This window comes from Scophthalmus maximus, chromosome 7 (assembly GCF_022379125.1).
Source record: "Scophthalmus maximus strain ysfricsl-2021 chromosome 7, ASM2237912v1, whole genome shotgun sequence".
Lineage (NCBI taxonomy): Eukaryota > Metazoa > Chordata > Actinopteri > Pleuronectiformes > Scophthalmidae > Scophthalmus > Scophthalmus maximus.
In genome coordinates, this window is record NC_061521.1 from 26967501 (window position 1) to 26982500 (window position 15000).

Below are 15000 nucleotides of genomic sequence, written 5' to 3' on the forward strand. Positions count from 1 at the left end.
GGAGACCAGGTTTTATTCAATAGTCACAATACTTGACTATTTATTTATCATTTATTATGAATTACTTTATTTCTACTTTCAAATATTTTGTCATGAGAAACTAACACACACACATACACACACACAGAAATTGTTGTCATATTTTGTGTGTGTGTTAAACTAATAACAGATTATTATTGAAAAGTAAGAATTTGTAGGAATTGTCGGGAACAACAATAAAAAACCCGTCAGAGACTTCCTGTCAGAGACTTCCTGTCGGGATGAGGACAGGAGTTTGCTGTCGAGGAATCATCCCTTATGTTTGTCTTTAGGTTTCATCACAGATCTTCGTTGTTTTAACCTCATGTAGTGACTCGAACACAGTCGGTAACAAACAGGACGAGTGTGAACAGTCACCAGATCAAACCAGTTCAACTCCACGTCATCCATATTTATTTGACCTTTATCGTCCTGAAGCTTATTGAACATCTATTTACATGGTTTGACCCGAGGGTCCAAACTAAAACCAGGATGTTTCAGAACACTCAACATGAAGCCTTACATATTTCTTCATATTCTTAGACGCACCTCTACAGGTCACTGTCATAACCTTTCATATAACATCATAACCTTACACCCCCCTTCAGTCCCGGCAGCCGTGGGTGAGGTGACGGTCAGTAACAACGGTCGGACAGACTTCCTCAGCGTGTCGTGGCGTCCGGCTGCAGGTGAGGTCGACAGTTATCTGGTGACTCTGAGGGACCGGGAGAAGCTGGTCCACGTTCTGGCCGTTTCTAAGTCCAGTCCAGAGTGTGTGTTCAACTCGCTGGTGTCCGGACGCCTCTACGACATCTCCATCGCCTCCCGCAGCGGCAGCTTCCAGAACCACACCCTCGTCCAGGAAAGGACACGTAAGAACATCACTTCCTGGTTCTGGAGCTGTCAGTCTCAGCCTGAATCGGATAATGATGATAATGTCTGAAGACATTGAAGACAGCATGTGACTCGTAGATGTTTCATGCTTCACTTTCCTCTGTCAGAGCCGTCGCAGGTCCAGAACCCGACGGCGACCCACGTTGCCCGGGACGACTACCTGAAGGTGTACTGGCGACCTGCGGCCGGAGACTTTGACCTTTACCAGGTGTTCATCAAACACAACAACATGTTCCTGCAGAACCAGACGGTTCTGAAGACGCAGAACGAGTGTGTGTTCAACGGCCTGGTGCCTGGACGACTCTACACCGTGCTGGTCATCACCCAGAGCGGGAAATATGAAACCAGCGCCTCCACCCATGGCAGGACTTGTGAGTGACCTCTGACCTCTGACCTACGTGCAGTGGGCTAAAGATTTGTAGTTTAACGTGCGTGTTAAGCGTGTGAATGTTTAGCGTGTTAACCAGCGCTCTCTAAGTCCCGCCCCTCTCCTCTTCCCGTAGTCCCGGCGGCGGTGCGGACCCTGATGCTGGCTGGACTCGGGACGGAGCAGCTGAGGGTGACGTGGTCGCAGGCTCTGGGTGATGTGGATCACTACGAGGTCCAGCTGTTGTTCAACGACATGAAGGTGTTTCCTCCCGTCGCCCTCGGCAGCAGCGTGGGGGAGTGTGTCCTGTCGTCACTCACACCTGGACGACTGTACAAGATCCTGGTCTCAACCTTCAGTGGCCCGAACCAGAGAGCCCAGTTTATAGAGGGACGCACAGGTCAGAGGTCACACACCACTGACTGTATATAAAGACAATCACTGACTGTATGTAAAGACGATCAGAGACTGTATATAAAGACGATCACTGACTGTATTTAAAGACGATCACTGACTGTATATGAAGACGATCACTGACTGTATATAAAGACGATCACTGACTGTATATAAAGACGATCAAAGACTGTATATAAAGACGATCACTGACTGTGTATAAAGACGATCACTGACTGTATATAGAGACGATCACTGACTGTATATAAAGACGATCAAAGACTGTGTATAAAGACGATCAGAGACTGTATATAAAGACGATCACTGACTGTATATAAAGACGATCAGAGACTGTATATAAAGACGATCACTGACTGTGTATAAAGACGATCACTGACTGTATATAAAGACCATCAGTGACTGTATATAAAGACGATCAAAGACTGTGTATAAAGACGATCAGAGACTGTATATAAAGACGATCACTGACTGTATATAAAGACGATCAGAGACTGTATATAAAGACGATCACTGACTGTATTTAAAGACGATCACTGACTGTATATGAAGACGATCACTGACTGTATTTAAAGACGATCACTGACTGTATATGAAGACGATCACTGACTGTATATAAAGACCATCACTGACTGCATGTAAAGACGATCAGAGACTGTATATAAAGACCATCACTGACTGTATGTAAAGACGATCAGAGACTGTATATAAAGACGATCACTGACTGTATATAAAGACCATCACTGACTGTATATAAAGACCATCACTGACTGTATATAAAGACGATCAGAGACTGTATATAAAGACGATCACTGACTGTATATAAAGACTATCGGCGACTGTATATAAAGACGATCGCTGACTGTATATAAAGACCATCACTGACTGTATATAAAGACGATCGCTGACTGTATATAAAGACCATCACTGACTGTATATAAAGACCATCACTGACTGTATATAAAGACGATCAGAGACTGTATATAAAGACGATCACTGACTGTATATAAAGACTATCGGCGACTGTATATAAAGACGATCGCTGACTGTATATAAAGACCATCACTGACTGTATATAAAGACGATCGCTAACTTTATATAAAGACGATCGCTGACTGTATATAAAGACGATCGCTAACTTTATATAAAGACGATCGCTGACTGTATATAAAGACCATCACTGACTGTATATAAAGACCATCACTGACTGTGTATAAAGACAATCACAGACTGTATATAAAGACGATCACTGACTGTATATAAAGACGATCAGTGACTGTATATAAAGACGATCGCTGACTGTATATAAAGATGATCAGTGACTGTATATAAAGACAATCGCTGACTGTATATAAAGATGATCAGTGACTGTATATAAAGACGATCACTGACTGTATATAAAGACCATCAGTGACTGTATATAAAGATGATCAGTGACTGTATATAAAGACGATCACTGACTGTATATAAAGACCATCAGTGACTGTATATAAAGACGATCACTGACTGTATATAAAGATGATCAGTGACTGTATATAAAGACGATCACTGACTGTATATAAAGACCATCAGTGACTGTATATAAAGACAATCGCTGACTGTATATAAAGATGATCGCTGATTGTATATAAAGACGATCAGAGACTGTATATGAAGACGATCAGAGACTGTATATAAAGACCATCAGTGACTGTATATAAAGACAATCGCTGACTGTATATAAAGATGATCGCTGACTGTATATAAAGACGATCACTGACTGTATATAAAGACGATCACTGACTGTATGTAGAGACGATCGCTGAATGTATATAAAGACGATCGCTGACTGTATATAAAGACGATCGCTGAATGTATATAAAGACGATCGCTGAATGTATATAAAGACGATCACTGACTGTATATAAAGACGATCACTGACTGTATATAAAGACGATCCCTGACTGTATATAAAGACGATCCCTGACTGTATAAAGACAAGTTGTGACCTCAGCTCAGACTGTGTCTGTGCTTCTCTCTCCTTCAGTTCCCAGCAGAGTGAAGAACATCCACGTCAGTAACGGAGGCGACACCAGCAGTCTGAAGGTGAACTGGACTCCAGGTCCGGGAGACGTGGACGGATTTTCAGTGTTTCTGTTCAGGGACGTCAGACAACTGGACATGCGACGTGTCCTCAAGCACCAGAACCAGGTGACGTTTGGTTCCCTGCAGCCGGGACAGAGGTACAATGTGACGGTGCAGTCAGTGAGCGGAGAGCTGGTCAACAACAATGACGCCTCAGGACGCACAGGTCAGAACACCTGGACCCACCTCTACTACACCTGTACTACACCTTTACACACCTGTACTACACCTGTACTACACCTTTACACACCTGTATTACACCTGTACTACACCTGTACTACACCTTTACACACCTGTACTACACCTGTACTACACCTTTACACACCTGTACTACACCTGTACTACACCTTTACACACCTGTACTACACCTCTACTACACCTGCACTACACCTGTACTACACCTTTACAGATGATTCTTGTACACAGTATGTACAGCAAACATCAGGTCAGAATAGTAGCATCAGTTTGTAGTACATGTACAGCAGTATGTAGTACATGTACAGCAGTTTGTAGTACTTTTACAGCAGTTTGTAGTACATGTACAGCAGTTTGTAGTACTTTAATACATGAAAACAATCCTGTACAGTGTGAGAACCAGCGTCTCTGCTGACATCTAGTGGCCAGTTAATTAACCCCTCCCCTCCCTGTGTGCAGTGCCCTCTGCAGTGACGGGGGTCCTGGTGAGGACCCTTGACACTACCTGCGGCCTCCAGGTGAGCTGGCAGGAAGCTCTGGGTGTGGCTGACGGATACGTCCTGCAGGTTCTCGATGACCGAGGCTGTCTGGTGACAAACTCCTCGCAGCCCTCCAGTCGCACCAGATGTAGTGTTGATGGCCTCACCCCGGGAAGGAAGTACAGAGTCCTGGTCCAGACCACCAGCGGGGGGGTCCACAGCCAGGGGGTCAGCGCCGAGGCTCGGACACGTAAGACTTTGCGTTTCCTACTCAGATGGTTCAGTGGTTTATTACGACACATCAGGAGACCTGAGTGACAGCTCAAGTTCCCCCTCCCTTCAGGCCCCGCAGCCGTCAGCGACCTGTCCATCAAGTCCAACACCACCACCGGTCTGTCCTTCCTCTGGTCCGCACCGGACGGAGACTTTGACCTGTACGAGGTCCTCCTGTATCAACGTGACGACTCGCTGCAGGAGAGACGACGAGTCCCGTCCAGCAGCCAGCAGGTCACCTTCCAGGGTCTCAGACCCGGGGCCACGTACAGGGTGGTCGTCCTCACCCACAGTGGACAGCAGAGCAATCAGTCGTCCATCTCGGCCAGGACAGGTGAGGGGGGGTGTTCATTTGTAGAAACCTGACTCGGTTACCTAGACGGTCAACCCCGTGACTTTTCAGAGTTGGGACCAGGAAGCAGAGTTGCAGTCTTACACGCTTCTCTGCGCTTCTATTACAGCAGTCACCCCCACAAAACCCCATAGAAACTGTTTCTGCCCCACGACCACTTCAACTATCTAATCCAAAGGGAAATAAAAGAGGTGTAATTCACACAAATCTCATGAAGATCAACACAAAGCCTATAAATGAACCTAACAATAGAACAATAAAATGTGGATTATTTAATATTAGGTCACTCCCATCTAAATCTTTGTTAGTGAATGATCTGATAACTGATCAGCACGTTGATTTATTCTGTATGACTGAAACCTGGCTACAGCCAGAAGAATATGTTAGTTTAAATGAATCAACACCTCCCTCTTATAATAATACTCATATTCCTCGGACCACAGGACGAGGAGGAGGAGTAGCAGCAATCTACCAAGCAGACTTATTGCTTAACGCTCGACTTAACCATAGTTTTAAATCATTTGAAAGCCTAACTCTTAGCCTCCTTCACCCTAGCTGGAATTGTCAAAAGCCAGTTATTGTAGTCGTTGTTTATCGACCACCAGGCCCTTACTCTGAATTTTTATCTGAATTTTCAGACTTTTTATCTGAGTTGGTGCTTAGCACAGATAAAGTTATTATAGTGGGTGACTTCAACGTTCATGTGGATGTTGCCAACGACAGTCTTAGTTCTGCCTTTAATTCGCTCATAGACTCAATTGGTTTTACTCAACATGTAAACAAACCCACTCACTGTTTTAATCACACCCTCGACCTCGTTCTGACCTATGGCATAGACATTGACAATCTTATAGTATTTCCTCAAAACCCTCTGTCCGATCACTACTTAGTTACATTTGAATTCTCCATTATTAACTTTACTGAATTTGGAGAAAAGTTCTATTACAGCAGGTGTCTATCAGAAAACTCTGTTAGTAAATTCAAAGAAACAGTTCCTTCGTTATTTACTCTACTGCCATGTGTCGATACAGTGCAGGATCGTTATCAAAACTTTACTCCCACACAAATTGATGATGTTGTTGATAGTGCAGCAGCCTCACTACGTTCCACACTTGACACTGTCGCCCCTCTGAAAAAGAAGACAGTCAAACAGAGGAGGATAGCTCCATGGTTTAATGCACAGACACGCGCTTTAAAACAGACGTCACGTAGGTTAGAAAGGAAGTGGCGTTCCAATAGTCTAGATGATTCTCACCTAGACTGGAAAAATAGTTTAATTACATATAAGAAAGCCCTCTGAAATGCCAGAACCAATTATTTTTCTTCACTAATAGAGGAAAATAAAAACAACCCCAGGTTCCTCTTCAGCACTGTAGCCAGGCTGACTGAGAGTAAAAGCTCTACTGAACAGTCTATTCCTCCAACTCTAAGTAGCAATGATTTCATGAGTTTCTTTACTAATAAGATTATTACCATCAGAGAAAAAATTTACCAGCTTCTTCCCACTAATGGCACATGGTCCAGTACTGTAGGTTCTGAACCAATAGTATCGCCTAATTTTTATTTAGAATGCTTCTCCCCTATAGATCTGGCTGAGCTGACTTCACTTGTCACTTCATCCAAGTCATCAACCTGTCTTTTAGATCCTATTCCATCAAGGCTATTTAAGGATGTATTACCTTTAATTAATAATTCCATATTAGATCAGATCAATTTATCTATATTGACAGGCTATGTACCAAAGGCCTTTAAGGTGGCAGTAGTTAAACCTCTGCTCAAAAAACCAACTCTGGACCCAGATACCTTAGCTAACTATAGACCCATATCAAACCTCCCCTTTATCTCTAAAATCCTTGAAAAAACTGTTGCTAACCAGTTATGTGACTATTTACACAGGAATAGTCTGCTTGAAGACTTTCAGTCAGGTTTTAGAAAACATCATAGTACAGAAACAGCACTACTGAAGGTTACCAACGACCGTCTCATGGCCTCAGACAGTGGATATGTTTCTATTCTCGTCCTTTTAGATCTTAGTGCTGCATTTGATACCATCAATCACAAAATTCTGTTACAGAGACTAGAACACATTGGGATTAAAGGAACAGCACTAGAATGGTTTAAGTCCTACTTATTTGATAGATTTCAGTTTGTTAACGTTAATAACAAATCTTCCATTCATACAAAAGTGAGACATGGAGTACCACAAGGTTCTGTACTGGGACCGATACTTTTCACTCTATATATACTTCCTTTAGGCAATATTATAAGAAAACGCCGCATCAATTTCCATTGCTACGCTGATGATACCCAGCTGTATTTATCTATAAAGCCAGATGAAACTAATCAGGTCGACAAACTTCTGGATTGTCTTAAAGACATAAAGGCCTGGATGACTTATAATTTTTTACTTCTAAACTCAGAAAAAACTGAGGTCATTATACTCGGCCCTAAACACCTCAGAGAAACATTATCTGATCATATAGTTACTTTGGATGGCATTACCTTGGCCTCCAGCTCTACTGTGAGAAACCTTGGAGTTACCTTTGACCAGGACATGTCCTTTGACTCACACATGAAACAAGTCTCTAGGACAGCCTTCTTTCACCTGCGCAATATCAAGAACATTAGAAACATCCTCTCTCAAAAGGATGCTGAAAAACTAGTCCATGCTTTTGTTACTTCTAGACTGGACTACTGTAATTCATTACTGCTAGGATGCCCCAATAAGTCTGTGAAAAGCCTCCAGTTAATCCAAAATGCCGCAGCACGAGTTCTGACAGGAACTAGAAAAAGAGATCATATTTCTCCAGTGTTAGAATCTCTGCATTGGCTTCCTGTAAAATTCAGAATAGAATTCAAAAATCTGCTCCTAACCTACAAAGCCCTTAATAATCAAGCTCCATCATATCTTACAGAGCTCATAGTTTCATATTATCCCAATAGATCACTTCGCTCTGTAAATGCAGGACTACTTGTGGTTCCCAGAGTCTGTAAAAGTAGAATGGGAGGCAGAGCCTTCAGCCACCAGGCTCCTCTCCTCTGGAACCAGCTCCCAGTTTGTGTCAGGGATGCAGATACCCTGTCTACATTTAAAGTTAAACTTAAAACCTTCCTTTTTGATAAAGCTTATAGTTAGAACTGCTCAGGTGTTTAATAAACCATTTCTTTATTATGCTGTTATAGGCCTAGACTGCTGGGGGAACTTATATCATGAGCATCTTTCTCCCTCTCCCGTTCTCTCCTTCTCCCTCTTTCTCTCCCTTTATATCTCTCTCCTTCTCCCACCTTTTCAATCTCTCTCTCTCTCTCTCTCTCTCTCTGCCCCCATGTATCTACATTACATGTCACTAACTCTGTTTTCTCTCTCCCCTAGTAGATCTGACCCCAGATCTGCAGGATCCAAACCCGTCATTATTATTATTACTATCATTATTATTAATAACATCATTGTATTTATAAGTATCAGTTTTCACTAATTATAAGTATCAGTCTGGTAGAAATTAAAGCAACTGTTATACTACCCCCCCATCCCCCGATATGTTTACAGTACATGTCACTAACCCTGTTTGTGTGTTCTATCTCTCCTAGTGTATCTCTGACCCCAGAGCTGCAGGACCCAAACCCGTCATTATTATTATTGCTATTATTAATATTAATATTAATATCATCACTAATAATGACAACAACATAATTGTATTTTTTAATTATAAGTATCAGTCTGGTAGAGATTACAGCGGCGGTTGTACAACTGTCCTCTCTCTCTCTTCTCTCCTACTGTCTCTCCTCCCACCCTCTTTCTGCCCACCTCTCCTCTCTTCCTCCTCTCTCTCCTCACCCCAACCGGTCCAGACAGAAGCTCCGCCCACAACTGAGTCTGGTTCTGTCAGAGATTTCTTCCTGTTAAAAGGGAGTTTTTTCTCTCCACCGTCGCCAAGTGCTTTGCTCATTGTGGGATTTGTTGGGTTTTCCCTGTAATATTGTAATATTGACCTCACTATGTAAAGTGCCTTGAGACAATGTATGTTGTGATATGGCGCTATACAAATAAAATTGAATTGAATTGAATTGAAAGGTGTGTGGGGGGGGGGGGGGGGGCAGAGGAGGACAGGTGAGGGGGGGACAGGTGAGGGGACAGAGGAGAGGACAGTTGTGAGGGGGAGGACAGAGGAGAGGACAGGTGTGGGCGGAGGACAGGTGAGGGGGGTCTCTGATCTCTGGTGTCAGGACCGTGTGTGTTGTCTCCAGTTCCAGCAGCGGTTCTGTCTCTGAGGACTCGCAGTGCGAATCAGTCTGACGCTCTGTTGGTGAACTGGGATCGTGGTGCCGGTGATCTGAGTGGTTTCCTGCTGTCGCTCTTCAACCCCAACGGCTCCCGGCAGGCGGAGCAGCATCTGGGCTCTGACGTCTCCGAGTTCGTCTTCTCAGACCTGGTCCCGGGAAGGCTGTACCGGGCCGAGGTTCTGAGTGTGAGCGGAGAACTCAGCAACAGGGCCGACACCTGGGGCCGTACTGGTGAGACTGATGCATCATGGATCATCAACATAATAATAATAATTTTTAATGTTTGTAGAAAAGTCTGAATAAGACAATTAATATATAAACAATCCCCCCCAGCTCCAAGACCTCCCACCTCCTTCCTGTTTGGGGGGATCACCAACACGTCGCTGGAGATCACGTGGAGCGGCCCCACCGGTTCTGACTACGACGACTTCGACCTGCAGTGGACCCCCGGGGACCAGCTGTCCGTCATCAACCCCTACCACAGCCGGACGTCCGGCAGCCGCATCCTGTTTGGGATGTTCCCCGGACGACGCTACACCTTCAGCCTCCGCACCGTCAGCGGGGTGATGGAGCCCCGGGCGGCGCCCACCTACAGCATCCCCATTAACAACAGCATCCGCACCAGTAGGTGTCAATAGAACTCGGGTTGAGCATTCCAGTATAATCTCAGAACTCGGAATTAAGACTTCCATTGCTCAGTGTTTATAATGTTGACGTGTCGTTGTCTCCTGCTATAGAACCCGAGCAAGTCCATAGCCTCCACTGTCGCCCTCAGAGCTCCACCTCCATCTCCTGCTCCTGGGCGCCTCCGGTGGCCGACTATGACTCCTACACCGTTGAGTGTCTCCACCAGGACTCTCGGACACTGGTCTACTCCAGACGCACCGGACGGAACTCCAGCACCTACGTTGTCTCTCAGCTGGAGCCTCACAAACGCTACATCGTCTCTGTGAAGGTGATCTCTGACGGGACGACCAGCGAGGAGGCTCGGGACAGCGTGGTCACCATGATCGACCGTAAGTGGACGAGAACCAGAACAGGACGCAGACGCACTTCTTACCATGTCAATAAATGATTACAAGTGTCTCTCCCCAGGCCCCCCGGCCCCACGCCTCAGTACACGGGTCAGTGACAAGTCAGCTGTGGTGACCAAGACCTCCATTTTCTTCAAGTTCAACTGCAGCTGGTTCAGTGACGTCAACGGAGCCATCCGGTTCTTCACCGTGGTGGTGACCGAGTCGGAAGGTACAACACCCTGACAGCACCTGAACCCCGTACCTGAACATGTACACATACACGTACATGTATCTGAACCTGAACATGCACACATACAGGTACTCGACACACACCTGAACCTGTACGCGTACCTGACCCTGTACCTGTACTTGCACCTGAACCTGTAGACGTACACATACCCGTACCTGTACCTGAACCTGTACACATACATGTACACATGTGTAGATTTGTCCGAGTGTTTCTCCTCGAGGCAGCGACAGTGACTTCCTCATCTCGTTGACTTCTGGAGGTTTTGACAACGTGCAGCCGAAGCAGCAGCATCCTCTGCCCTCCTACCTGGACTACAAGTCCAACAGCTCCGTCACATCCTACCAGACCAGTTACTTCCCCAGTGACTGCAATCAGGGCCCCGACAGTTCCCACAGCTTCGAGGTCAGTGTGGGGACGGGGATGGAATTGCTGGGGGGAACCTGTGACCGCAGAGATCCAGAGACCAGCAGAGACCTGAACCTCTTCTGTGATGGGCCACTGAAACCTAAAACTGCTTACAGGTACTGAAGAAGTGAAAAAGACCAATATTTAAGGAATCTTCAACCTTTTGTCTGTTTCATGTTTCTTTTATTGCATTTTTTCTTTTGGGAGAAATGTGTAAATATCACTGGAGCAACTGAAGTCAGGGGATGAAAGATCCAGTCAGACAAGTGTTTGTACAAAGACATTTATATGAACTGCAACATCATCAAGAAGAAAGAAGGTTGGAGAGATGAGGGGAGATGTGACAGATAATATAATCTACTGAAACATGACGAGTTCTGAACAACTGCTGTTTGTGTTGGACAGGCTCGGTGTTCGAGCGTTCACTCAGCTGTTCGACTCCACCGTCTCCTCTCCTCTGTACGCCGACACGTACCTGTCGCTGCCCGTGGTCACCGAAGCCGGTGAGGAGGAAACGTTTCATCGCAGGTCAAACCAACAGTGAGACGAGTCTGACTGTGTCTGACAGTAGTTTGTATCCTGCAGAGCCTCTGAGCGGAGTGATCGAGGGCGTCAGTGCTGGTCTGTTCCTAATCGTCATGATGGTGGGAGTCACCGCTCTGCTCGTCTGCAGACACAAGGCTCGCAAAGTGTGAGTATCTACTGACACCCTGAGACACACTGTAACGAGATGTAGTGACTGATGAGATGTAGTATCTGACCAGCTGTAGTAACTGACCAGCTGTAGTAACAGACAAGATGTAGTAACTGACGAGATGTAGTAACTGACCAGCTGTAGTAACTGACCAGCTGCAGTAACAGACGAGATGTAGTAACAGACGAGATGTAGTAACAGACGAGATGTAGTCACAGACGAGATGTAGTCACAGACGAGATGTAGTAACTGACCAGCTGTAGTAACTGACCAGCTGCAGTAACAGACGAGATGTAGTAACAGACGAGATGTAGTAACAGACGAGATGTAGTCACAGACGAGATGTAGTGACTGACGAGATGTAGTAACAGACGAGATGTAGTAACAGACGAGATGTAGTAACTGACCAGCTGTAGTAACAGACGAGATGTAGTGACAGACGAGATGTAGTACCAGACGAGATGTAGTAACAGACAAGATGTAGTGACCGACGAGATGTAGTAACAGACGAGATGTAGTAACTGACGAGATGTAGTAACTGACCAGCTGCAGTAACAGACGAGATGCAGTAACTGACGAGATGTAGTAACAGACGAGATGTAGTAACAGACGAGACGTAGTCACAGACGAGATGTAGTGACTGATGAGATGTAGTAACAGACGAGATGTAGTAACAGACGAGATGTAGTAACAGACGAGATGTAGTAACAGACAAGATGTAGTGACCGACGAGATGTAGTAACAGACGAGATGTAGTGACTGACGAGATGTAGTGACGGACCAGCTGTAGTAACAGACGAGATGTAGTGACTGACCAGCTGAAGTAACTGACCAGCTGTAGTAACAGACGAGATGTAGTAACTGACGAGATGTAGTAACTGACCAGCTGCAGTAACAGACGAGATGCAGTAACTGACGAGATGTAGTAACAGACGAGATGTAGTAACAGACGAGATGTAGTCACAGACGAGATGTAGTGACTGATGAGATGTAGTAACAGACGAGATGTAGTAACTGACCAGCTGTAGTGACTGACGAGATGTAGTGACTGACCAGCTGTAGTAACAGACGAGATGTAGTGACTGACGAGATGTAGTGACTGACCAGCTGTAGTGACTGACCAGCTGTAGTAACTGACGAGATGTAGTGACTGACCAGCTGTAGTAACTGACGAGATGTAGTGACTGACGAGATGTAGTGACTGACCAGCTGTAGTAACTGACGAGATGTAGTGACTGACCAGCTGTAGTAACAGATGAGATGTAGTGACTGACCAGCTGTAGTAACTGATGAGATGTAGTGACTGACCAGCTGTAGTAACAGACGAGATGTAGTGACTGACCAGCTATAGTAACAGATGAGATGTAGTGACTGACGAGATGTAGTGACTGACCAGCTGTAGTAACAGATGAGATGTAGTGACTGACGAGATGTAGTGACTGACGAGATGTAGTGACTGACCAGCTGTAGTAACAGACGAGATGTAGTAACAGACGAGATGTAGTGACTGACGAGATGTAGTAACTGACCAGCTGTAGTAACAGACGAGATGTAGTGACTGACGAGATGTAGTGACTGACGAGATGTAGTAACTGACGAGCTGTAGTAACTGACCAGCTGTAGTAACTGATGAGCTGTAGTAACAAACGAGCTGTAGTAACTGAAGAGATGTAGTAACTGATGAGCTGTAGTAACTGACCAGCTGTAGTAACTGACCGGCTGTAGTAACTGACGAGCTGTAGTAACAAACGAGCTGTAGTAACTGAAGAGATGTAGTAACTGATGAGCTGTAGTAGCTCATGAGCTGTAGTAACTGATGAGCTGTAGTAACTGACCATCTGTAGTAACTGACCAGCTGTAGTAACTGACGAGCTGTAGTAACAAACGAGCTGTAGAAACTGAAGAGATGTAGTAACTGATGAGCTGTAGTAGCTCATGAGCTGTAGTAGCTCATGAGCTGTAGTAACTGATGAGCTGTAGTAACTGACCAGCTGTAGTAACTGACCAGCTGTAGTAACTGACGAGCTGTAGTAACAAACGAGCTGTAGAAACTGAAGAGATGTAGTAACTGATGAGCTGTAGTAGCTCACGAGCTGTAGTAACTGACGAGCTGATTTGTGTTTCAGTGTTGACGAGAGAGCGGCCGTCAGAATGAGTGTGAGGAGAGAGAGAGCAACATCAGGAATTCACCTGGGGGTCAGAGGGTATGATAATTACTGTAATTACTACTGTAATATGTCAAATATATTACTCATACTTTGATACTACTGCAATACTGAGATGATTCTAATACCACTGTAAGATGACTGTAGTAATAGTACTGTAATACTTCTGTAGTACTACTACATACTAATACTAACTATCACATACTGATGAAGCAACCCCAATCCGCCTGTCCATCTCCCGCTCCATCATCCATCTCCCATGAACAAGACCCTGAGATACTTGAACTCCTTCACTCGTCCCCAACCTGGAGAGAACATCCACCATCCTCTGTCAGAGAACCATGTCCTCAAATTTGGAGGTGCTGATACCAAACCGCTTCACACTTGGCTTCCCACTGCGTCTGGTCTGATGAGGCCAACAGAACCATATCATCCACAAAAGCAGAGATGCAGGTCTGAGGTTGCTCCCCAGGAGACAAGGTCATACGCCTTTCCCAATTCTGCCAAAACCCATGGAGACCGTAGGATGTAGGACGGGTTCAGGAGCTCCCCAAAGTACTCAAAGTGACCCAAGTCCGGGTCAGAAGTTCCCCTTCCCGACAGAAGACTGCCTGGGCCAAGCCCTGCCTTACTTTCCTGATGCTGAATGGTTTGTCAGAACTTCTTTGAGGCCAACCCAAGGTCCTTCTCCATGCCCTCCCAAAGTCCTCCCACACCTGATGATGCATCCTTCCTGGCCTCCTGGTTTCCTTCCGCTGCTTCAGGAGAACCACCGGCTTTCTTCCGTGTGACGGCTTCCCTCAAGCCGGTGTCCACCTACAGCTTCTTAGGTTCTTCTGCCCACCGCCTCTGCAATGGAGGCTCTGAACATGGCCCACCCTGACTCCATGTCCTCGGCCTCCTTGGGGATGAATGAGGTGGGAGTTTAAGACCTCATGGACAGGGATCCTGCCAGACATTCCCAATTCACCCTAACTACTCATTTGGGTTAACCAGGTCTGTCCGGCAGCCTTCCCTGTCATCTCACCACCTGGAGGTTTCTCTCTTCACCCGATCATCCAGATCACACTGATCTG

General features: G+C 45.5%; 1 protein-coding gene across 1 annotated transcript in view; it reads left to right on the forward strand.

Annotated features, from left to right (window-relative positions):
• LOC118315797 (receptor-type tyrosine-protein phosphatase beta) overlaps nt 1–15000 on the forward strand; it is a 29456-nt gene that overhangs the window by 11128 nt on the left and 3328 nt on the right. Inside the window, exons 11-24 of the mRNA XM_035643384.2 lie at nt 627–890; nt 1020–1283; nt 1416–1679; nt 3717–3980; nt 4469–4738; nt 4832–5095; nt 9359–9625; nt 9728–10018; nt 10132–10410; nt 10490–10639; nt 10920–11181; nt 11471–11568; nt 11651–11756; nt 13886–13963. Coding sequence (XP_035499277.2) covers nt 627–890; nt 1020–1283; nt 1416–1679; nt 3717–3980; nt 4469–4738; nt 4832–5095; nt 9359–9625; nt 9728–10018; nt 10132–10410; nt 10490–10639; nt 10920–11181; nt 11471–11568; nt 11651–11756; nt 13886–13963 — 3121 coding nt within the window. The remainder of the gene's footprint in view (nt 1–626; nt 891–1019; nt 1284–1415; nt 1680–3716; nt 3981–4468; nt 4739–4831; nt 5096–9358; nt 9626–9727; nt 10019–10131; nt 10411–10489; nt 10640–10919; nt 11182–11470; nt 11569–11650; nt 11757–13885; nt 13964–15000) is intronic.